The 25,180-nt window shown below is 40.5% G+C and overlaps 1 protein-coding gene across 6 annotated transcripts in view; it reads left to right on the forward strand.

The window, feature by feature from the left end:
• tbc1d12b (TBC1 domain family, member 12b) overlaps positions 1 to 25,180 on the forward strand; it is a 114,050-nt gene that overhangs the window by 82,054 nt on the left and 6,816 nt on the right. For 5 of the 6 annotated variants that reach the window (XM_078565996.1, XM_078565997.1, XM_078565998.1 and 2 more), the window contains 7 exons: positions 319 to 434; positions 8,027 to 8,109; positions 9,869 to 9,986; positions 10,422 to 10,528; positions 11,508 to 11,588; positions 20,096 to 20,190; positions 23,904 to 23,975. In XM_078565996.1, the coding sequence (XP_078422122.1) occupies positions 319 to 434; positions 8,027 to 8,109; positions 9,869 to 9,986; positions 10,422 to 10,528; positions 11,508 to 11,588; positions 20,096 to 20,190; positions 23,904 to 23,975 (672 nt within the window). Of the gene's footprint in view, positions 1 to 318; positions 435 to 5,709; positions 5,762 to 8,026; positions 8,110 to 9,868; positions 9,987 to 10,421; positions 10,529 to 11,507; positions 11,589 to 20,095; positions 20,191 to 23,903; positions 23,976 to 25,180 lie in introns of those variants that run through there. The other variant, XM_078566002.1, reaches the window with a different exon arrangement.

Genomic DNA, 25,180 nt, shown 5'->3' on the forward strand with positions numbered 1-25,180 from the left:
TTCCACTTTCAAATGAATTTATTTTAATGAATGCACCTTGACTATTCATTTTCAGGATACGTTTTATCAGGAAAAAATAACGATATGTCCTGTTATTGAAAGAATGGTACCTTAAGACAAAACCACAGAAGTGATTACAACTTTTGACTGTGATTGTCAGAAATTACTGGTCAAACTTTTGGTCAATTTTTCCAAGTCCATGGTTGTTTTTGTTTCCTTTGATTTTAAAGGGGGGGAGCTAAGCTCTTTGATCAATTTGTATTAAATTGTTAAAGGTATGTTTGTAATGTGTTGATTTCTTCTTTCTGCTGAAAATAGGAATATGAAGCCCGAATGGGCCGAATGACCAAAACTCCACTCCAATCTGCACGGCGGCGAAATCTTGAATTTGAGCCACTGTCTACTACAGCACTTATCCTAGAGGATCGGCCAGCGTAAGTAAAGTTTGGTATACAGCCTGCAAAAATGATTGGTGCAATTAATTCACGTTTAGGCTTGTATTCCATGAATGTTGCCATATAAACTATGCTAAGGCTCTGCATTTTAGTATATAATCCTGTTACCACTGTATCTACTTTTACAAGACTTTTTCTGGGAGAGGATATCAATTCTTGCAAATCTTAAACTTGACATTACTGTGAAAATGTGGCTGTGTTTGTAGCATTCAAGCCAGATTCTATTCAATAGTTATATATAAAGAACCAATTTCATTCATTAGTTGGTTCATGGAACACACACCATTTTAATGTCTATCCCTTTTGGGTTTCGTTTCTTTTTTACGCATACTGCTCACCTTATACAACAAGTAAGCAGAACCTCATTCCGAGCAGCCTTGCTATGATTTTAGCTAGGAACATCCTTACAACTCTGCACAATCTTAAAACTTTGAAGACTTTCCATCTTCCTCCGCTCCAGCTATTCCGAGGTAAAAGTTTCAATTACCATCCCTTGACTGTGGATCCCTCAGTTCCTTGGTTCAGGTTACTTTTCCAATACTTCCAAGCTAGCCTGATGGCTTTCATTGCCACAAGGCTCTGTGGAGGGACCACTGTAGATTCTTCCACTAGGTTCAAACTAGGCAATCTTCCAACTTCTGTTCCCTCACAAAATTCAAACTGAGATTAAGCCTTACTCGCATTCCACTAGGCAAACAATGAACTTAGTTTTTTTTACTCGACTTACAGTGCAGGTCTATTTAACTGTCATTTACCTTGACTATCTTCTCTGTGAGCTGCAAACTGCACACACCAGTTCCAAGCTGCAGCTACTACTTGATGGCTTTGTGTCCATTTATATGGCCATAACTAGTTTCAGTCTGCCCACAAGTTTTGGTTTCCAAAGCTCAGGTTTAGTTTTAGTTTCTTAAGTGACTGGGAGGGTGAGTTTCCTTACTATGTTTCCCTTTTCTGTTTCCATTTTCAGTTAGGTCATGCATTGTTTAAGTTTCTCCACTTGTTTTATAGCTCTATCTCTCCTACTCTTACCTTTTAAGTGTAATAATCTTCCAGCTTGTATATGTTGTATTGATCTCATTTTCTACAGTTATACTAAAAGGTATATTCTAAAACACACAAACCATGAGCTAGATATTTGGAACAACATCATGTCAAATGGTATGAGTAATTATAACAGACAAACTATTTGCATAAATAATCTGAGTACAGTTCCACTGTACAAACGTGCCTTGGTAATTGGCCCAATTAATATGGAAATTTAGCCCTGTCCTGGTTGTATTTATTTTAAAGGACTTCCTCAAGATGAAAGTTGTGCTGGATTTTAAAACCACAGGATGGAAGCAGTTTGCTTTAATTTCTGTACTTTTTGATTAAGCTAATTTAAAGTAAAGTTTCTTTTATAACAGCCTGTTTAAAATGCTAGTGTTGTAAAGTACCAATAGTCTACCAATGCATTAATGACTTTATAGATTGAACCATTGTATTATAAAAGTATCCGTCAACAATCTCTAGTGGCCAGCTCCTATAATACTGAATTTTGATCTTGGAAAACTGATGGATATGTAACAAGACAGTACAGCTTTGTTACTTTATCTGTTTAACCAAACTTGATGCCTTCAGAGAAACAAGCGTTTTGAGCTCCATGGGCTCATGTTGACCAAGTCAGAAGGAAGAAGCTCCTTAACACAATACAATCTTTCATTATTTCCATGGTACAGGACTTGACAGAATTGAAAATATGTTGCAGTTGTGTAAACTTTAAATGAAGGAAGTCTAAAACTTAGAAGGGTAAATTATCCAAATGTGGACTGTTTCTACATTGTACAGTATAATACTTCATACCTTTGCTTTTGTAAATTGTGAATAAAGTTGAATATTTTAGTCCACACAAAGTGGGCCCAGACTCCACCTTCCAGACTGACAGACCAACAGCTTTGCTGTTAAATAGGGTCACTGGTAACCCTGAGTTATGCAACCAAAGATGCAGACTATTCAACCACAAAGGTTGTGGTTGCTTACAACTATTGAAATAGAAATACTTCTTAAAAACCCCAACAGTACAGGCAAGTTTAACTTGTATATGAAAAAAAGTATCAACCTGATGTGGGAAATGAAGGGTTAATATGATTACTATGAGTTACACTCATGAAGCAGTTTCACTGTATTTTTCCATAACCTTAGCTTATACACTTGGCCTGCCTTTTCAAGATGTGTTTTGCTAGAGATGAAGTCACTGTAGCCAATAAGCCTGAGCTGTTTTCTACGTTTCATGCTGTCGCACTAGCATGCTTACCTGTGAGACTATGATCGGATATGTTTACCTGTGATACATGGACGGCCACGAGCAGACAAAGCACGTTCAGGCATGTGGCCAGCTGAAGTTGTATTGTGTATAAATGTATGTTACTGTAACTGCTCATTGAGAGATTCAGCAGCTTGAATCTTCCCTGCATGCTTGTAATAAAGCGTCTGACTTTAACCATCTCTGGAATCTGAGTGGCATTTGTGCCACAACAGAACCTATGCATCCACTTCGTGGGAACAATAATAAAATGACATGCTTTACTAATAATTGTCTTGAGGGCTTATTAGATAATGCCATCAGCCAATAAAACTTGGCTTCTTTTGCTTTTTGGTGCCCCCATGGTCTTTTGGCCAAAGGAAGAAGATGCTTCCCAGTTGAATTGGCCTGGAGATTTTCATCGGCATTCACCAGATAGAGAAAAAAAAGTCATGTTTGACTCTCAGTTTATGAATTAGCAATCTCTTACTTAAGTCATCCATGGGCCTTTCAAAAAACGTATGAAAATGGAATTAAAAAAAACACACTTCCAAGGGTGTATGTTTTTTCATATTTTCATTTATTACCACAATCATTTATGGGCCTGAATTTTGCAGTCAATGATGCAGCAAGGGTGCTCATCACTGACTTTGTTGAGAGCTGTCCACAAAGATCTAGTGATCTGTATTGTGTAGGTTTCCCTAACCCCATTGGTATTAAATTGGCAACCCCATTAAATTTGGTACCAAGACAAGGGGATACCTTCGTGTACAACAGCAGTGATGTCAGCAAGCAAGTAAGCAGCCAATCGCATTGAATATTCTCTCACAGGAAACCACAAAGTTAAGAGCACTTAATCTCCTTCACTTTTGATTTACATTTTCAGATAGTGAAATAAATAATTCATTAGATTAAGATAGAAGTTTCAATAAACTTTTGAAAAAAGAAACTTTTAAACAAATATATTTGACCATTATGGAAAAAATTGACACACTACAAATGTAAAATTAGATTTTCAGGACCAGTGAGGATGTTTAGCAGTAATTAGGAAGTTGGTAGGCTATTAAAAATTCAGTTGCACCTCATTCCATAAGATGTAACTTTTTCAAGGGATCTTGCAGCGAGACTAACAACGCAAGAGTGGAAGTTCTTATCAAATCAATTGGTTTCCATTGAATATATTCTGGGAGTGCCTCAACAGTGACCTTCTGAAGAAGCATAGAATCAATGGCTGCAAATTCTGGATTTCTGCATTATTCCGCACAAGTGTGGACTCCCGAAGCTGCAGTTAGTTTCAATGGAATAGTGATAGTTTCACTATCATTATCACCATGCAAGGTGCCCAGTAACTTTATTGCTTTAGCCATTGAATTTCTTCTTGAAATTTACAAAATCAAGATCATCTTGCATTACAAAATACATCCAGATTTAGCTTTATTGATGTATGTAAGTCCTTCTGAAGCCCAAAGCTGGTTGAAATTTGGGCCTGACTAAACCTGTGCAGTGAAGTTTATAGTCATAAGTCCTATTATATATAATGAATAGCCTGATAGTCACAGTTTCAGAGCCTTAGATTCTCAATTAATATTTACACTTTGTGTCTTCAAGGATGGGGAAATGACTGTTCAGCTTAAATGCACCCCTTCACAGGCTTGTGTGGGATTCATAATCTTAGGGGAATAAACAGTAATCATGGAATGCAGAAGTTCATTTGGCTCATCAAACTTACTTGATGGATTCAGAATTCAGACAATTCAGAAGAATTTTCTCCTGACCAATGAATTCTCCAGAATATTAATATTTATATTATTCAATCCTGTCAGTTTGCTTTATCCAGAAGACCAATCCCATGATCTTGGCAATGGAAAATCCATCACCCATTTGTGAATAACTTGAAGCAATCGCTATTCACTTTCAGTCACATTCCTAATATTCCAAATATTCAGTTGTTTTAATAAATTAATTGATGCAACGTTAACTATATTTCTACTTATCCCACACATACACATGTCAGTGAGGTAAGAATTATCTAGTCTCATATATCTTTGTTAAGCCTTTTTATTTTTATACTTGTCTCTCCTAGTCTTGCATTCACAATAAAAGCCAGGGAGCCCACTTGTGTATCTATTATCTATGCTTCTCATCATTTTTAATAACTATGTTCCCAATTAGTCATATTTCTTCCAAAGAAAGGCATTAAGAGTATTGTAATTTTCCCCTTAATTTGCAGCTATCCTTAAGCCATGAATTCACCCTCTCCTCTGAACCCTCTCCAGTGCATCCTTGTTTTGACAACAAGGAGCCCAAAATTGCACAGTATTCTACATGTGGCCTCTAAGATATTTGCAAGATTAAATATTAAATATTGAACTTCATTAACATCATTAACAGATTGATACAAGATGCTGAGGGTTAATAATCAACAATAATACCCAAATCATACTTTGCCTTTGCTAACAGACATATTTTGTGTTCAATTTTGGTGTGAATTATTTCACATTCAAAACTAAAATACCTTAACTTAAAATAATTTAATAAATCTACTTAACTGACCCAGATCTTAGCCCTTTCAAAGTAATGCAAGAAAAATAATTGCAGATAAAGTACATCTTAAAAATAAAACTCAGTGGATGGTGCAATTATACATTGGAATGCTAACTTTTCCTTGCTTGGTGCTTTAAAACCCCTTCTCCCCCACAGTGAGTGTTATTTGAGAAAGTGCGCAGACTTTCAATCTTTTAATGGGATGCACTACAAAAATAGTAGTTTTTACCAAATATCTGCATCACCTTTGTAGTGGACTTCATTAAAATATTTGGTGAGAATATACTACCTATTTCAAAACTCTTTAATTGGAAAAAAAAATGCCCATGTTCAAGTACCGAATTGAAGATGGTAAATTGAGGTACCGAGTGGTAGAACATATACATCACTTAGAAAAGTTGTGCTATGCATTTTTTTCTTTTTTTGCAGGCTAACAAATTAAGGCAGAGCAACTGTAAACAAAGAAACTTAGAGTGAACAGGTGCATTTATATGAATCTAGCTTACTTATATAGAAGATAATATAAAATTATCAGTTGTGGAATTTTAAGATATTTCTTAAGATGTTTCTGCTTGTGGAGAGTCCAAATTTATTGGTCAGAAGTATAGGATTGTCACCAATAAATCCAATTGTGACTTCAAGCGCAACTTCTTTATTCAAGTGGCAAGGATTTAGAATTTGCTACCACATTGGGTAGCTGAGGTAAATGATATTGATGCATTTAAGGGGGTGATAGGAACATGAGGGAATTGAAGGATATGTAGATGCCGTGAGATGAAGTAGGGTCGGAGGGTCCCATGGAGTACAGGCTCTAGCATACATCGTTTAGGTCAAATAACGTATCTCTGTGCTGTAACTCCACATAATGGAAGGAAAATTCACAGGAAATTTGGAATCCATCAATACGGACTTTCCCTACCTAAAAGCACTAATGCCAAACTGATGAGTTGTTACCAACTCTATTCTAAAACTCAGCCAGCAGGAACCTGGGTAATACCATTTGTGCCAATGTGCTGCCCAAGCAGTTCATGGCGCGCTGCCAGCTGCTGCCTGGTTGTGACTGACATGATGGATATAATACCTGATGAATAGAAAGGTCAGCTGAAGAATTCATGAATTAATTGGAGGCAAAGCTTCTTCCTAAAACCCATGACCCCACCTAGAAGGACAAAGGCTACAAGCATATGGGAACACTATTACCTCCTTCCCCTCCAAGTCAGGCACCGTCCTGACTTGGACATATATTTTCCTTTATGGTTGCCAGCTTAAATTCTTGGAGCTCTACCTAAGAGCATTGCGGGAGCATATTTACTGCATAGACTGAGTGGTTCAAGAAGGCCTGCCACTTGGGATGGGTAATAAGTACTGGCCTTGTCAGTGGCACCCTAATCCCAACAATGCATTTTTTTAAAAAACTGCCAGTGGCTGACTTCATTAACCAAGAAGCTGGAAAATGTCATTATCAAACCTGATCCAGTCTTGTTATCTATGTGTAGCCCAACGGTACCTTCTGCAAAGAACATTGAGCTTATCTCATGAACAGCAACAACTGGTTAAACAGTTACCAAAAAGTTGCAGAAATTTATGAAAGTGAATGAAACTGGTACAGTTCAAATATTTAAATCACCAACAAAATGTTGATGTGTTCATTTGTAGAGTATGTGCAGCCTGACTGATGAAATGTTGCTTACCCTAATGTGGGAAGTAGGGAATGAACCTGATAAGTGTATGATGAATATTTAAATTACTAATATTGTGCAGCCGTGTAGCTTTGAAATGTTGTGGAAATGAGTCCTATTCCAAATGTGCTTGAGTTTGAGACAGTAATTTAAAATCCAGCTCAATATTTTGCTGTTTATTTTCATTTTTCATCATACTTGTTATGCTGTATGTCACATTGCCAGGGCGGGAACAATATCCATGTACTTCAGGTACTGGACGAGCAACATAGAAGCCCTGTTCACGTGGGAGATACTGGAATCTATATAAAAATAGTTGTGAGAAGGATCTCCCACTCCTTGCCAGGTGCCATGACCAAGTATGTGGCCTGACTGGGAGATTTTTATTGTTTAGTCCCACAGCTCTATTATGAAGTAATATGTAAGCAAAATTATAATGTTTTGCAGCATTATCCAATTTTATGGAATTCTTAAGTGAATTTTGACAAGTACTTGACAAGTTTATTCTATCAGAATTGCTAAGACTCCATCTTTGAAATAAAATTTAAAATTCAAGGGAATGTGCTCATGTTTCAAGTACCTATCTAGGTTCATGCCCCAGGTGAGATAAGATGGTGTTTGAACGCATTGTGACACTGTTTGACTGACTATTTGGAATACAGTTTGAGCCCCTTCCCCAGCTATTATACTTAATGGTAACAAAAGCTTGCCTGTGACAAAGTGCATGCAGTATTTTAGAAATAGCTTGCCTCTCATAAAAGGTTCAATTGGTTTGGAAGAGGCACTGTCCCGGTAAATGCTTGTATAACTTATACTTCTAGCGTGTAGAGGAGCAGCAAGGTTTGGATATTGAGGCCAGTTTTATAATTTAAAAAAAGTCAGGTCGTGGGTAGATTTTGTATAGCATGGAGATGAAATTCTGAATGTATGTAGGTGATTTTGAAGGAGTTTCCGTTCTGTAATTGGAGGAAATTACTGTGTGTTTACATGTGGAGCGCTTCTCATCCTAGAATTTGACATTCAAATTTTTACTCCTGTGCTTACCAGAAACACACTTTTTTTTGCAGCCACCTACCTGCCAAGTCTGCGGAGGAGGCTCAACGGCACCGTCAAGAATATGATGAGATGGTGGCAGAGGCAAAGAAACGAGGTGCTGCTGTTGATTACTGGATTACTTTACTGAGCAAGATGTAATGAGATATGTGAAATAACCTGATTCATCCTCTACTACTAAATGCAAATATCACACAAGAATATTCTTAGGTTAATTTTGCAAATGACCATCATATCTGCATGGTTTGTTTTGTCATCTTAGATTTCTAATCAGCAAGCATTTGCAGCCAATAAAAAAGACTGAGTACATAATTGAGTTATCATAAAATTACATCAATAAGTGGTTAGCAGGTTGATGCCCTGGAGCTTAGCCATGAAGTTCAGAATTTACCAGACTTAATCCTTAGCCTATAGTGAATTAGCTCATCTCATTCAGAGTAACTGGTTTCAGTTTTCCTGGGTTTGGGCGAGAAAATTGAGCAGAGCTTTCCTCTTTTGGGGGTAACAAACTAATTAAACGGGTTGATACGGCATGTGATCAAAATAGACTTTGTGTAAGCACCAACTGAGAATTGCAGTGATCTTATGACTTTAAAGGAATAACTGTAGAGCACCAATAGTCAGTAATTTGGATGGGTAAAATGCAAATTCAGCTCTTGATCCAAGCCACATTATGCCTTGTGAAGACAACTGTCTGACCATGGTTAGGGGATGGTGACAGATAACGGAAATCAGAGGGAGGGTAACCTCATGTCTCCTCTTGCATGGTCAAGATGAAGGAACTGAGGGCATCCTGGCTAAGTTTGCAGATGATACAAAGATAGGTGGAGGGACCGGTAGTATTGAGGAGGCGGGGAGGCTGCAGAAGGATTTGGACAGGTTAGGAGAATGGGCAAAGAAGTGGCAGATGGAATACAACATGGGGAAGTGTGAGGTCATGCACTTTGGTAGGAAGAATAGAGGCATGGACTATTTTTAAATGGGGAGAGAATTCAGAAATCTGGAGTGCAAAGGGACTTGGGAGTCCTAGTCCAGGATTCTCTTAAGGTTAACTTGCAGGTTGAGTCGGTAGTTAGGAAGGCAAATGCAATGTTGGCATTTATTTCGAGAGGACTAGAATATAAAAGCAGGAATCTCATGCTGAGGCTTTATAAGGCTTTGGTCAGACCACATTTAGAATATTGTGAGCAATTTTGGGCCCCGTATCTCAGGAAGGATGTGCTGGCCCTGGAGAGGGTCCAGAGGAGGTTCACAAGAACGATCCCAGGAATGAAAGGCTTAACATATGAGGAACGTTTGAGGACTCTGGGTCTATACTCGATGGAGTTTAGAAGGATATGGGGGGATCTGATTGAAACTTACAGAATACTGAAAGGCCTGGATAAAGAGGACCTGGGGAAGATGTTTCCATTAGTAGGAGAGACTAGGACCCGAGGGCACAGCCTCAGAGTAAAGGAAAGACCTTTTAGAACAGAGATGAGGAGAAGCTTCTTTAGCCAGAGAGTGGTGAATCTATGGAATTCATTGCCACAGAAGGCTGTGGACGCCAGGTCATTGAGTGTATTTAAGACCGAGATAGATAGGTTCTTGATTGGTAAGGAGATCAAAGGTTACGGGGAGAAGGCGGGAGAATGGAGTTGAGAAACTTATCAGCCATGATTGAATGGCGGAGCAGACTCGATGGGCCAATTGGCCTAATTTCTGCTCCTATGTCTTATGGTCAAAGGTGGGATTGTCAGAGCTCTGAAAACAAATTGTTTGAACCCTCAAGGTTACAAATCTATCTAAATGTACTAGAAAAATTTGTCACTTATGAGCAGTAATTGGAGTGTTTTGGGAATTTTGATTTAATTCAGAGATAAAAGAAGCACAACGAAGAAAAAAAATTATGAAGGAGCGATTCAGACAGGAAGAAAGCATTTCTCATGCTATGATAATTTGGAACACTGATATTCTTCCCAACTGGGAGACCATGTAAGTAGGTTATTATTGAAAAGCAACTACAGCTCGAGTATCCTTTATCCGTAAATCCGAAAACTGAACACATCCAAAAACCGCACTTTTTTGAACTTTATCGACCTTTAGCATGGGAAGCCTAGTTGTTTGTCTGCACTCTTTGCCTTGTGATTTTTGTGCTGAACTTTCAAAAAGAAAGTTATTACAGGTACCCTGTATTTATTATTCAGTAATGCATCTTACTTTTCTCGCCATTTTATTTACTTTAGACTATAGGTAATTTAGGCTTAGGCTATTGTAATGTAAGTTTATACACGGCGTCCGAAAACTGAAATTATCTGAAAACCGAAATGGAGACAGCCCTGAGGGTTTCGGATAAAGGACGCTCAACCAGTACTTTATAATTGTGATAGTTGTGCATGTCTATAACACCTTTTTGTTTCTTGTACTTAGTCGAAATACGCGGAAGGTGCGTGAATTATGGTGGCAAGGTATTCCGCCAAGTGTTCGAGGAAAAGTATGGAGCTTGGCTGTTGGTAATGAACTGAATATTACTCATGGTATGTGCACTGCCTGAATCATTACATAAATTACTTTGTTAATGAAAAGGAAGAAAAAATGTTCTGCATCAAAAATGTTGTGGCAATTGCACTTTTCTGACACTTTTTGCTTATGTGAGCCTAGTGAGTTTGGCAGGCGATGGACTGAATGTGACAACAATGGTCTAACTGACTCTGACCTTGCTTTATTCCAGCAGGGATCACTGAAGTTAGACCAGGAAAAGGAACTCTTGCTGATTGTCTTCCTCAATAGTTTCAGGGATCTAAAATGAATTATAATATTCCTGCTGCCACCCCAACCGAGATCCTCAATGTCGGTGCAGATCAAGATTGAATCTGCAACCAGCTATATGGCTCAGAGTCCAAGGGAAGAGGTTATTAATTAATTGAGCTGCTTATAGTTAGTGATTACTGAATTAAATATCGGTGCTTTCATGGTTACTATCTTGTGCCAGCGTTGGATATGTTACAAAGTCCGCAGATAACTATGAATAAGATTTATTAAGGAAGTAAATGTAGTGTCAGTCACTTCTCAGTATTACAGAACATAGTTGTGCAGCATCAGAAATTATTACAACTACACTAGATTTAATTTTAGCCTGTTTATAAATAGCACTGGACAGTGTTTAAGAAATTAAGCTCTTTCAAATTGAACTAGACTCGGAAGTGATCTAACATTCCCTTCACAATATTCAGATCTTTTAACTGAAACGGCAAGCAGAAAAAAACATAAAATTGAAGCTTTTGTTCCCTCAAGTGACTAGCTCCCGATTTCAACTATACTACTGGGGCGATAGTAAATGGAGGGCCATGGCTTCCCCAAGGAACCTCTTCTGGGCCACAGTCACACACATCCTGTAGTGACGTTTTTAAAATAGTTTTGTTAGCTATCCATGATCAGGTTGATTCACTTGGAAAGGGAGAAATTAACGTTTTTTTTAAGTACCTTAATTGTTTATAGTGTCTTTCCATTTCATAGAGCTTTATGAAATCTTCCTGTCTAGAGCTAAGGAGCGCTGGAAAAACTTCAGTGAAATTGGATCAGAGAATGAGACTGAAGGTAAATTGACTTTTGAATTACCTCTCATGGAACAAATCATTAAACTGCCAATGCAGAAAAGCAAAGCGGTCCTCTTCACTCTGGCTGGTATTAAGTTCTTGAATGTTGTTGGAGCTGCACTCATCCAGGCAAGTGCATCCCACTCCTGATTTGTGCCTGGCTTTGGGGAGTCAGGTGGTGAGTTACAGGATTCCTAGCCTCTGACCTGCTCTTGTAGCCACAATATTTATATGGCTAGTCCAGTTTGGTTTCTAGTCAATGGTAAGACCCCCAGGGTGTTGATAATGGGGGATTCAGTGATGGCAATGCCATTGAATGTCAAGGGTCGATGGTTAGATTCTCCCTTGTTGGAGATGGTTATTGCCTGGCACTTGTGTGACACGACTGTTACATGCCACATGTCAGCCCAAGTCTGGATATTGTCAAGGTCTTGCTGCATTTGGACATGGACTGCTTCAGTATCTGAGGAGTCGTGAATGGTGCTCAAGCTTGTGCAATCATCAGCGAACATCCCCACTTCAGACCTTAGGATGCATTGAGGTCCTGGAACTGAGATGATTGACTTCCAACAGCCACAACCATCTCCCTTTGTGCTAGGCATGACTCCAACCAATGCATAGTTTTCCCCCAATTCCCACTGACTCCAGTTTTGCTCTGGCTCCTTAATGCCACACTCGGTCAAATGCTGCTTTGATGTCACAGACAGTCACTCTTGCCTCGCCCCTGGAGTTAAGCAGCATTATCCATGTTTGAACCAAGGCTGTAATGAGGTCAGGAGCTGAGTGGCCCTGGCAAAACTCAAACTGAGCATCATGAACAGGTTATTGCTAAGCAAGTGCTGCTTGAAAGCACTGTTGATGACCCCTTCCATCACTTAGAACACAAGAAATAGGAGCAGGAGTAGGCCGTCAAGTAGCCCTTCAAGCCTGCCCCGCCATTCACTAAGGTCATGGCTGATCTGCCCCAGGCCTTAACAACTCTTTCGTGCCAGCTCCTCATTGCCCTCAACTCACCAATATTTCAAAAATCTATTTACCTCCTCTTTAAATACTTTGTGATCTAGCATCCACAATTCTCTGGGGTATAGAATTCCAGACATTCACTAACCTCTGAGAGAAGAAATTCCTTCGCATCTCAGTTTTAAATGGGTGCCCCCTTATTCTGTAACTATGTCCCCTAGTTCGAGATTCCCCCACTAATGGAAACATCTTCTCAATATCTACCCTGCTAAGCCGCGTCAGAATTTTGTACATTTCAATAAGATCACCCCTCATTCTTCTAAACTCTAATGAATAAAGACCTAACCTGTTTAGCTGTTCCTGATAAGTGAACCCCTTCATCCCAGAAATCAACCTAGTGAATCTCTTTTGAACTGCCTCCAATGCCAGTATATCCTTTCTTAAATACAGCTACCAAACTGCACAGAGTACTCCATGTATGGCCTCACCAATACCCTGTACAGTTGTAACAAAGCTTCCCTATTATTAAACTCCAACCCCCTGGCAATGCATTCCATTTTGCCACCTTAATTATTTGCTGCACCTGCATGCTAACTTTTTGTGTTTCATGCACAAGAACACCAAGATCCCTCTGTGCTGCACTTTTTTGGAGAGTCTCTCCATTTAAATAATAGTCTGTTTTTTGATTCTTTCTGCCAAAGTGCATGACTTCACACTTTCCTACATTTAAACTCTATCTGCCGAGTTTTTGCCCACCAACTCAACCTATCTTTATCCCCTTGCAGATTCCTTATGTCCTCATCACAACATGCCCTCCCACCTATTTTTGTATCGTCAGCAAATCACACACTGCCCCCTCCTCCAAGTCATTAACATAGATATTTAGTAATTGAGGCCCTAGGACTGACCCTTGTGGCATTCCACTAGTTACGTCTTTCCAACCTGAAACACACCCATTAACCCCGACTCTGTCTTCTGTGTGTTAACCAATCCTCAATCCATGCTAATACATTACCCCCAATACTGTGAGCTCCTATTTTGTGTAATAACCTTTTATGTGGCACCTTATCAAATGCCTTCTGGAAATCCAAATACACTACATCTACCAGTTCCCCTTTATCAACTTTGCTTGTTATATCCAAAAAGAACTCTAGCAAATTTGTCAAAGATGATTTCTCTTGCACAAAACCATGTTGACTCTGTTTGACTGCAATAAGCTTTTTTAAATGTCTTGCTATTTCTTCCTTAATAATGGACTCCAGCATTTTCCTGATTACAGGTGTTGGGCTGACCGGTTTATAGTTTCCTATCTTTTGTCTCCCTCCCTTCTTGAACAGGGGCGTCGCATTAGCGGTTTTCCAATCCATTGGGACCCTCCCAGAATCCAGAGAGTTCTGGAATATTTCCACCAATGCCTCCGCTATCTCTGCAGCCACTTCTTTTAAAACCCTTGGATGCAGGACAACAGGTCCTGGTGACTTGTCTGAATCTGGTCCCATTAGTTTGTCAAATACTTTGCCTCTTGTGATAGAGAGGGAACAAGATCTTTCCTCCCATTAGCTCCTTGCTTATCTGATATCTTTGGGGTGTTTATAGTGTCCTCTGATGCAAAATATTGGTTTAAATTATCTGCCATTTCCCTGATCCCTGTTATCAATTCTCATTTTAGCCACTCTCTTTTTATATACCCATAGCTCTTGCTGTTTGTCTTTATATTTCTTGCCAATTTACTTCCTTAATCAATTTTCCCCCTCTTTATTCGCTTTTTAGTCATCTGCTGCTAGTTCCTAAAAAAATTCCCAATCCTCTGGCCTACCACTAGTTTTCACCACTTTGTATGCCTTAGTTTTTGATTGGAGACTCTCCTTGACCACTTTTGTTAACCACGGGTGGTTCATCCTTCTCATCAAGTCCTTTTTGACTGGGATAAATTTTTGCTGAGTGTTATGAAATATCTGCTTAAATGTCTGCCACTGCTCATCCACTGACCTTCCCCTTAGTTTAATTTCCCAGCCTGCTTTAGGCAACTCTTTCTTCATACCTCTGTAATTGACCTTATTTAAGTTGAGGACGCTGGTTTGAGACCTGAGTTGCTCGCCCTCAAATTGAATTTGAAATTCTACCATGTTGTGATCACTACCCCCTAGAGGATCCTTAAGTATGATATCTCTTACTAATCCCGCCTCATTGCACATTACTAGGTCTAAAATAGCCTGTTCCCAGGAAGGTTCTGCAACGTATTACTCTAAGAAACAAAACCTGATACACTCTACAAATTCATCTTCCATGTTACCCCTGCCAATCTGATTTATCCAGTCAATATGCAGATTAAGATCACCCATGACAATTGTAGCGTCCTACTTACACGCCTCCATCATTTCCCCATTTATACTTTGTCCTACAGTAAGGCAACTCTACAGGGGCCCACCGGTGACTTCTTCCCCTTGCTATTCCTTATTCCCACCCAAACTAATTCCACATAACAATCTATTGCACCTATATATCATTACTCACCACCACACTGATGCCTCCCTTTATTAACAAAGCTACCCCACCTTTTCCTTTTAGCCTATTTTTCCAGAATATCGAATACTGAGTTCCCAGTCTTGGTCACCCTGCAATCACGTATCTGTAATGGATATCAAGTCATATTCATTTATTTCTATTTGTGCCGTCAACTCATCTATCTTGTTACAAATGCTGTGTGCATTGAGATGAAGAGCCTTAAGCTTTGACTTTTTACCATTATTACTCATTCTGGCTCGAATTTCTGCTGCACTCTTCTGCTTATATTTTCTGCCCCTTCCTGTCACACTTTGATTATTGTTCACCTCTTCACTACACCACACCTCTGTTCTTTCGTTTCTTTTTGATTTTTTAAACTTCCCTTCAATTGAACCCTCCCGTCCATTAATTAGTTTAAAGCCCTATCTACAATCCTAGTTATATGATTCACCAGGACACTGGTCCCAGCATGGTTCAAATGAAGCCTGTCCCAACAGAACAGCTCTCTCCTTCCCCAGTACTGGTGCCAGTGCCCCATGAATCAGAACCCATTTATCCCACACCAATCTTTCAGCCACACATTTACCTCTTTAATCTTATTTACCCTACGCCAATTTGCACATGACTCAGGTAGTAATCCAGAGATTATTACCTTTGTGGTTTTGCTTTTTAATTTAGTCCTGAGCTGCTCATAGTCCCTCAGCATAACCTAGTCCTACCTATGTTGTTGGTACCTACGTGGACCATGACAACTGGATCCTTCCCCTCCCACTCCAAGTTCCTCTCCAGCCCAGAAGAGATGTCGTTAACCTTGGCACCAGGTAGGCAACACAGCCTTTGGGACTGCCTGCCTTTGCTGCAGAGAACAGTATCTATTCCCCTAACTATGCAACCCCTTATTACTACTACATTTCTCTTTTCTCCCCCCACTTGAATGGTGCTCTGTGCCATGGTGCTGTGGTCAGTTTGCTCATCCTCCCTGCAGTCTGTGCCCTCGTCCACACCAGGAGCAAGAACCTCTTATCTATTGGCAAGGTCACTGGCTGAGGCTCCTCCAAAGCTAAATTCTGGATCCCCATACCTGCCTCACTTGCAGTCACACCCTCCTGTCCCTGACCATGGTCCAAATTTGATGTAATTAATCTAAGGGGTGTGACAATGTCTAGGTAACTCTCCCCCTCCCTGATGTGTCACAGTATCCGCAGCTCAGTCAACTCTGAGCCGACGTTCCTGGAGCAGCCAACACTTTCTGCTGATGTGGTCACCATGGATCGCACTGGCGTCCACCAGCTTCCACATACTACAGCTGTAACACATCACCTGCCCAACTTTACTGATGATGGAGGGTAGACTGATGGATCGGTAATTGGCCAGGTTGGATTTTGTGTTGCTTTTTGTGTACAGGACATATCTGGGCAGCTTACCATATTGTCAGGTAGATGCCAGCATTGTAGCAGTACTGGAACAGCTTGGCAAGGGGTGTGGCAAGTTCTGGAGCATGAGTTCTGGAGTGCGAGTTTTCAGTACTATTGCCAGAATGTTGTCAGGGCCCATAGTTTTTCCAGTGTCCAGTGCCTTCAGCCATTTCTTGATAGCACAAAGTGAATCGAATTGGCTGAAGACTGGCATCTGTAATGCTGGGGACCTCTGATGGAGGCTGATATGGATCATCCACCTGGCACTCCTGGCTGAAGATTGATGGAAATGCTTCAGCCTTATCTTTTGCACTGATGTGCTGGGCTCCCCCATCGTTGAGGATGGGGATATTTGTGGAGCCTCCTTCTCCAGTGAGTTGTTTAATTGTCCATCACCATTCATGACTGGATATGGCAGGACTGCAGAGTTTAAATCTAATCCATTGGTTGTGGAATCACTTGGCTCTGTCTATTGCTTGCTGTTTATGCTGTTTGGCACGCAAGTAGTCCTGTGTTGTAGCTTTACCTGGTTGACACCTCATTTTTAGGTATGCCTAGTGCTGCTTCTGGAATGCCCTCCTGCACTCTTCATTGAACCAAAGTTGATCCCCTGGCCTGGTGGTAATGGTAGAGTGGGAGATATGCCATGCCATGAGGCTACAGATTGTGGTTGAGTACAGTTCTGCTGCTGATGTTGACCCACAGTGCCTCATGGCTGCCCAGTCTTAGTTGCTAGATCTGTTTCGAATCTGTCCCATTTAGCATGGTGGTAGTGCCACACAACACGATGGAGGGTATCCTCAATGTGAAGACGAGACTTTGTCTCCACAAGAACTGTGTGGTGGTCACTCACAACGATACTGTCATGGGCACATGCATCTGCGGCAGGCAGGTTGGTGAGGATGACGTTAGGTATGTTTTTCCCTCTTTTTGGTTCGCTCACCGCCTGCTGCAGACCCAGTCTAGCAGCTATGTCCATGGGACTCGGCCAACTTGGCCTGTACTGGTGCTACTGAGCCACTCTTGTTGATGGACATTGAAGATTACCACCCAGGGTAAGTTCTGTGCCCCTGCCACCCTCGGTGCTTCCTCCAAGTGATGTTCAACATGGAGAAGCACTGATTCATCAGCTGAGGAGGTACGTTATGTGGTTATCAGCAGGAGGTTTCCTCGCCCATGTTTGACCTGATGCCATTAGACTTCATGGCATCTGGAGACGATGTTGAGCTCTCCAAGAGCAACTCCCTCCTGACTGTGTACCACTGTGCTGCCACTTCTGCTGGGTCTGTCCTGCCAGTGAGACAGGACATACTCAGGAATGGTGATGGTGGTGCCTGGGACATTGTCTGTCAGATCTGATTGTGGGAGTATGACTATGTCAGGATGTTGCTTGACTAGAGTGTGAGGCAGCTCTCCCAATTTTGGCACCAGGCCCCGGATGTTATTGAGGAGGACGTTGCTCGACAGGGCTGAGATTGCCGTTGTCATTTCCGGTGCCTAAGTCGATGCCGGGTGGTCCATCCGGTTACATTCCTTTTGGATATTTTAGTGGTTTGATACAGCTGAGTGGCTTGCTATGCTATTTCAGAGAGCATTTAAGAGTCAACAACATTGCTGTGAATCTGCTGTGGAGCCACATGTAGCCAGACCAAGTAGGAACACCAGATTTCCTTCCCTAAAGGACATTATTGAACCAGATTATTGGGTTTTTACAACAATTGACTGGTTTTATGGTCACCATAACACTTTTAATTCCAGATTTTTATTTAATTCAAATTTCGCCATTTGGTGGGGTTTGAATCTGGGTCCCCAGAGCATTACCCTGGGCCTCTGGATTACTAGTCCAGTGACAATACGGCTACACCACCGCCTCCATATTTTATCTTTCATTTTTCCATTGTTCCATATTTTATTTTTCCAACTATTCAGGGGAAAAAGTGAAGGCTCTAGATGAAAAACTTGCATAATCTTTGGAAAGTAAGGGAACCTTGAGCACTTGTATGGGAATAACTGAAATTTATGCATTATTCAAGCGCACACTTTTTCTTCAAGTGGTTTGTCACTGGAAATCACTGACTTTTCAGTGCAGCTTGGGCAGGAGTGCACATATAAACCTTTCTGACATGCAACTGAGAATCTTCACCAGAAGTGCTGAAGGCAGCATTGACTGTATGGATCCCTGTCCTTGCACATATCTTGCCATGATCTGAGAGGAGAAGCAGCTTCAAGCAGAGAACATAACCAGGCCAGATCTGGCAACCCAGATCTGCTTATTAATGATGCTCCTGAGATGCCACCTGAAGTTTAAGAACTTCTGATTGGCAACTGAGGCACTCAAAACCTTAGAACTTGCAGCTAATGTCAGGTTGTGGGGAACATAGAAAACAAATGGAGTGAAGAATCCGGATCTGATCATGAACCCCACAGGCTAACTACTTGGCTTCACCATGCAGGAAAAAAATAGGGGGCACTGAACCACAACATAATTTCATATAGGTGCTGCAGCCATGTGCTATATAAAGGGAAGATGAAGTGACATGCAACTGGAGAAACTATCCAAACATGCAAGAATAGCTTCTACTCACTCCCTAATACTAGAGGCCATAGAGTGGATGACTAACTTGGATGTCAGCATTTAATCTTGCTTTTCAGCCTGCAATACCAAGCAACTACAGCTTTGGGCCTTTATATTTAAACATTAAATATGTTGGTAGTGCATTTTAAATGGTAAATTAAATCAGACCAAACCAAAGGATAGATAATCAACACATCAAGCATTTTACTCAAAGCTGTTCAAACTGTTGGTACTGCTCCATTTCCTTTTTATAATCAAGTAGTGATTAAGAATGATATTTAATATCCATGTTTAGTTGAGTTATTGTTGCTTCCTCATTAAATAGTTTCTGTTTTTTATGTACTAGAATGTAACATCCTGTTCCTACTATGTCTTGATGTTTTAAGCTATTGTTTAATCATATATCATAATCTTTAAAGGAGTTATTGGGTTTTGAAAGCAAATTATACCTTTGTATAATTCAGAACTGTGGGTGGTGAACCATTGTTGACCTGTTCTCCTTGATTGTGCATATAATGTCATGCTGGCTTATCTGGTTGTTTTAGTCTTATATGTGGGCATCTTCTCTGCAGTATCATGATCTTGCATTTTCCTCTGGTGCATGGCAGCAAATGCAAAATTAAATGTGATCACTGTCATCTGTAATCTGTTTTTGCTGTTGTGTAAATTTAGGTTGATTTTAGAAAATGAAATTTCTAGTGACTACTGCTAGTAATGTTCTATCTGCTGCAGGTACCAGGACTTCATGTGGCAGATGCTGGAGCTATGACAAAGAAAATAAATCCCTCTAAGTCAAATATAAGCTGTAACCTAAGTAAATGTTTCCTTTTAGCATTTTTGCCATAAGTATGAGAAAATAATTCACAGACCTGGGAAATTATGCACATTTAGAATATGATGATCTAATTAAAATAGGCAGCCAACACATTTTTGACCATTTTACCAACTTCATGTAGAAAAATGTCATCACAGAAAATGAATTCTATTGTCAGTTAAGACATAAGGTGCAATGCCAGCTACAATCAGTAATGATTTATTACTGCTGATTTCCAGAATCTGGAGCACCGCAGGCTGATCGAGAGGCCAGTCTTGAACTGATAAAGCTGGACATCTCCCGTACATTCCCTTCTCTCTTCATTTTCCAAAAGGTTTGCAAATTTTACTGAGTATAATAATGACAATAACTCCCAAGTTGTATCAAACAAGCCAGTTTGAAATATAGCGATTGACTGAAAATAATTTGCTTATTAACCAAACAGGATGTTCCAGATGTGTGCACATCTGTCAAACAGTTAAAAAGCACATAAAACCTCATAACCTTCCTTGTATGTTTGCAGCAGCTTATGGTTAGGGATTTGCAATGAAAACCAACTGCTGGATAATTAAAAACAAAAACAGAATTACCTGGCAAAACTCAGCAGGTCTGGCAGCATCAGCGGAGAAGAAAAGAGTCGACGTTTCGAGACCTCATGACCCTTCAACAGAACTGAGTATAGTTAGGAGAGGGGTGAAATATAAGCTGGTTTAAGGTGGGGGGCGGGAAGAGAAGTTGAGGGTGGGGTGGTTGTAGGGACAAGCAAGCAGTGGTAGGAGCAGATAATCAAAAGATGTCACAGACAAAAGGATCAAAGAGGTGTTGAAGGTGGTGATATTATCTAAGAAAATGTGCTAATTAAGAATGGATGGCAGGACACTCAAGGTACAGCTCTAGTGGGGGTGGGCTGGAAAGACTGACAAGGTATTAGTTGTAGATTTAAAAATAATGGAAATAGGTGGGAAAAGAAAAATCTATATAAATTATTGAAAAAAACAAAAGGGAGGGGGAAGAAACGGGGTGGGGATGGGGGGAGGGAGTTTAAGATCTAAAGTTGTTGAATTCAATATTCAGCCCGGAAGGCTGTAAAGTGCCTAGTCGGAAGATGAGGTGCTGTTCCTCCAGTTTGCGTTGGGCTTCACTGGAACAATGCAGCAAGCCAAGTACAGACATGTGGGCAAGAGAGCAGGGTGGAGTGTTAAAATGGCAAGCGACAGGGAGGTTTGGGTCTTTCTTGCGGACAGATCGCAGGTGTTCTGCAAAGCGGTCGCCCAGTTTGCATTTGGTCTCTCCAACGTAGAGGAGACCGCATTGGGAGCAACGAATGCAGTAGACTAAGTTAGGGGAAATGCAAGTGAAATGCTGCTTCACTTGAAAGGAGTGTTTGGGCCCTTGGACGGTGAGGAGAGAGGAAGTGAAGGGGCAGGTGTTGCATCTTCTGCGTGGGCATGGGGAGGTGCCATAGGTGGGGGTTGAGGAGTAGGGGGTGGTGGAGGAGTGGACCAGGGTGTCCCGGAGGGAACGATCCCTACGGAATGCCGCCGGGGGGGAGAAGGGAAGATGTGTTTGGTGGTGGCATCATGCTGGAGTTGGCAGAAATGGCGGAGGATGATCTTTTGAATGCGGAGGCTGGTGGGGTGATAAGTGAGGACATGGGGGACCCTATCATGTTTCTGGGAGGGAGGAGAAGGCGTGAGGGCGGATGCGCGGGAGATGGGCCGGACACGGTTGAGGGCCCTGTCAACGACCGTGGGTGGAAAACCTCGGTTAAGGAAGAAGGAGGACATGTCAGAGGATCTGTTTTTGAAGTTAGCGTCAAGACAACAGATGCGACGGAGGCGAAGGAACTGAGAGAATGGGATGGAGTCCTTAAAGGAGGCGGGGTGTGAGGAGCTGGATAATTATTTTGACATTAATTCAATATTTTAGTGAAATCTATTTTGAGTAAATTGTCTGGACAAAATGTGAAGATTAGACTGATTCTGAAAGAATGCATTCAAAGAGAACTAAGCATATCAGTTAAGATTGAACTCAATTTGTTGGACCTCACTTTTATAAAGTAGTCTGTTTTTAATCAAATTAGGAAGGACTTGCACCATAATTCCCTATCTTTGTAATTTTCTGTAATTATCAGATATAATATGCAAAGTAAATGAAATATGGAGAAATGATTTCTGAATAGAAAAAGGTCAGTTCAATTTCCAGATAATTCTGACACAGGAATGGTTTGTTTAAATGGGCACTATTTTCATGTGAATGTGTTGGTAAAATCTCTTTGCAGTGGAAGAGCTAAAACAGTACAGCCACACAATGATAGAAAGAAAGACTTGTATTTCTGTAGCACATGTCACAATCTCAGGGCATGTCAAAGCGCTTTACCATCAATGAAGTACTTTTGAAGTGTAGTCACTGTTGTAATGTGGGACATGCGGCAGCCAGTTTACGCATAGCAATCTCCCACAAACAGCAATGTGACAATGCCTAGATAATCTAGTTTTGTGATAGAGATTGACAAATAAATATTGGCCAGGACAAACCCACCTGATCTTTGAAATTGCACCATGGAATCTTTTACTTCTGCCTTAGAGAGCTGAGTTAGAGAGGTCTCAGTTTAATGTCTGATCTGAAAGATTGTATCTTTTGTGTGCAGCACTCCCTCAGTACTGCACTGGAGTATCAGCCTAGATTTTTATACGCAGAGCTGAGTGTGCTATGGCTGAGATACAATTATAAAAACAAAAAGCTAAAAGCTACTGCGGATGCTGGAAATCCAAAACAAAAACAGAATTACCTGGAAAAACTCAGCAGGTCTGGCAGCATCGGTGGAGAAGAAATCAGTTAACGTTTCGAGCCTTCATGGCCCTTCGGCAGAACTGAAGCATAGTTAGAAGAAGGGAGAAATATAAATTGGTTTAAGGTGGGTGGGGGGGAGAGACACATTGAGGGTTTAAATTGGTTTACATTATATCATCACTCAAGGTTAATCATTGATATCTCCCTTATAAAATCACCAAAAAAGTAATTGATTCTGTAATTTGGCCAACAGTTTTTTTTTCTGTTAAACTGTGAATGATAATCCTATGAAAGAAGCCTTGTAATTGCATATTCCTGTCCTGAGGGAAATGAAAGTGAGGAATACATTCTACATTGCCAGTCTGATTCCAGGTCATTTCAATTCGATCTTCATCACAATTCTTTGGACTTTTGATGAAAGTGTATTGTGAGATATTTTTGAATTTGAAAAGTGTTCACTGTGCAAGTCATAAACATCATAAAATGGCAAGCACCAATATAGCAGTTAAGCCATGTTGAAAGAGAGAGAGAATTCACGATGGTGAAATCACAACAGGGGAATGCCTATTTCTGTAATGTATCGACAAATCAAAAGAGCAATCAAAGTATCAATCGTGGGATGTTGCAACACGGAAACAGGCCATTTGGCCCTCTAAGACTTTGGCAATATTTTTCCCTCAGCCACCCAGTTCAAGCCCACATTCCAGCTCACTTCCCAAGCCATTTCGTATTCATATTAGGTTGAATGTTGTTTAAAGTTAAGCCTTGCAAACTTTTAGCTTCCGTAAACCTAGCAGGCTGGCTGAATTTTTTTGACATTTATGGCGTACTACTAGCCAGCTTTTTGTAGCTTTGCACATACATCGTCGAGATCAATTTGAATTATTTTTCAAGTCAAATAGAGAGGTGGGGGGGGAAAGGGAGGGATAGGGTAGAGGAGGAGGAATGGAAGAGAAGGGCACAGGAGGGCATGCTGTTCAGTGTGCTATATCTCTGGCTGCAAAATCCTTGCAATTAATTCGGACATGCCAATGGCTGCCAGTAATGGGAGAGTGAGGGGCAAAGTTGCTGAGAGAAATTCAAATCAGTAGTCATGGTATGATTGAGGCATGAGCCAGCCATTGGGGAGGGTAGTGTCAGCCAGTTTCAGGGAGGGTGAATGGGAGAATTTTACTGTGCCAAAGAAACAGTGTTCATTGTATTTTTCTGTAATTCCTGTTAATCAGATCTGAAAGTCTTGTGTTATATTTGAAGGGTGGACCATATCACGATCTCTTGCATAGTGTCCTTGGGGCATATACCTGCTACAGGCCTGATGTGGGATATGTAAGTATTTGACCTTTTGCAATAATGTATTTGTAAAATCTGGTTTACAAGTCACACCTATTTGTAAAGCATTCTCCTATTTGTTAAAATGGAGCTTTAGTGAAGCAGTGGCATTCATATGCATACGTTTTATATTTTGAGGACAAACTCAAGCACAAAGGTAATATTTGCAAAGCACTTTTGCGCCACCTAAATTCCAACTAATAGAATGCAAAGATTTTGATATTTTTGATCCATTCTAAAGGTCCGTGGCCTTTAGAAACCATTGCTATATTATTATAGTTTTGTAAGGCTTCCTTAATATATTATTTATCATAGCTAGAATGTTGCTAGTAGACCAGTGAAGCTGCTTGTTACTAGCTTATTGTTTACCCCTCCTTGTGTTCAGAGGCACCAGCTACCCCTTTAAGCGGTCCTGGTCAACTCCTTTATAAAATAACCCATGAATCTTGCATTCTGGAATTAATTCACATCTACTCATAGAGTTGTATAGTATACCCTTGACATATTGTAAACTCGTATGAGTTCCTTTAATCTTTTGAGAAGCAAAACTTTTACTTATTTTCATTTTTATTCATTTATTCCTTTTTATCCCCGTTTTTTACCCCCCCCCCTTTTCTATTCCTTTTTTACCCTCCCACCCCACCCCAAAAAGGGCCATCTGCCACTTGTTCTATGTTGTTGTTTCAGAATGCTGATCCTTGTTCTGCTATTAACACATTCTGCTTTCATACCTTTATGCCACTATCAGCACCTTAAGTCTTCATCATGACCATTAACACTCCCTTTGTCTTCTATCCATGACATCTTTGTCAATCTCTCCTTAGCCCCCACCCATCACTGACCTATCCTGCTTTCCCTGCTCTGCCCCCTTAAACAGTATAAATTCCATCACATTTCTACTTTGCTTTAGCTCTGAAGAAGAGTCATAAGGACTTGAAACATTAACTCTGTTTCTCTCTCTATAGATGCTGTCAAACCTGCTGAGTTTTACCAGCATTTTCTGTTTTTATTTCAGAATTTCAGCATCCGCAGTATTTTGCTTTTAACCTTTGTAATAATATGGGAATGGAATCACATGTAGACCAAACCAGGTAGAGGTGCAGGTTCCCTTCCATGAAGGATATTACAATAATCTGGCATTTCCCGTGGTCATTTGTTTCTGGTGCTTGTCCACAAATTGCCATATTTATTGAATTGAATCT

This window comes from Cetorhinus maximus, chromosome 20 (genome assembly GCF_964194155.1).
Source record: "Cetorhinus maximus chromosome 20, sCetMax3.hap1.1, whole genome shotgun sequence".
In the NCBI taxonomy this organism is placed as follows: domain Eukaryota; kingdom Metazoa; phylum Chordata; class Chondrichthyes; order Lamniformes; family Cetorhinidae; genus Cetorhinus; species Cetorhinus maximus.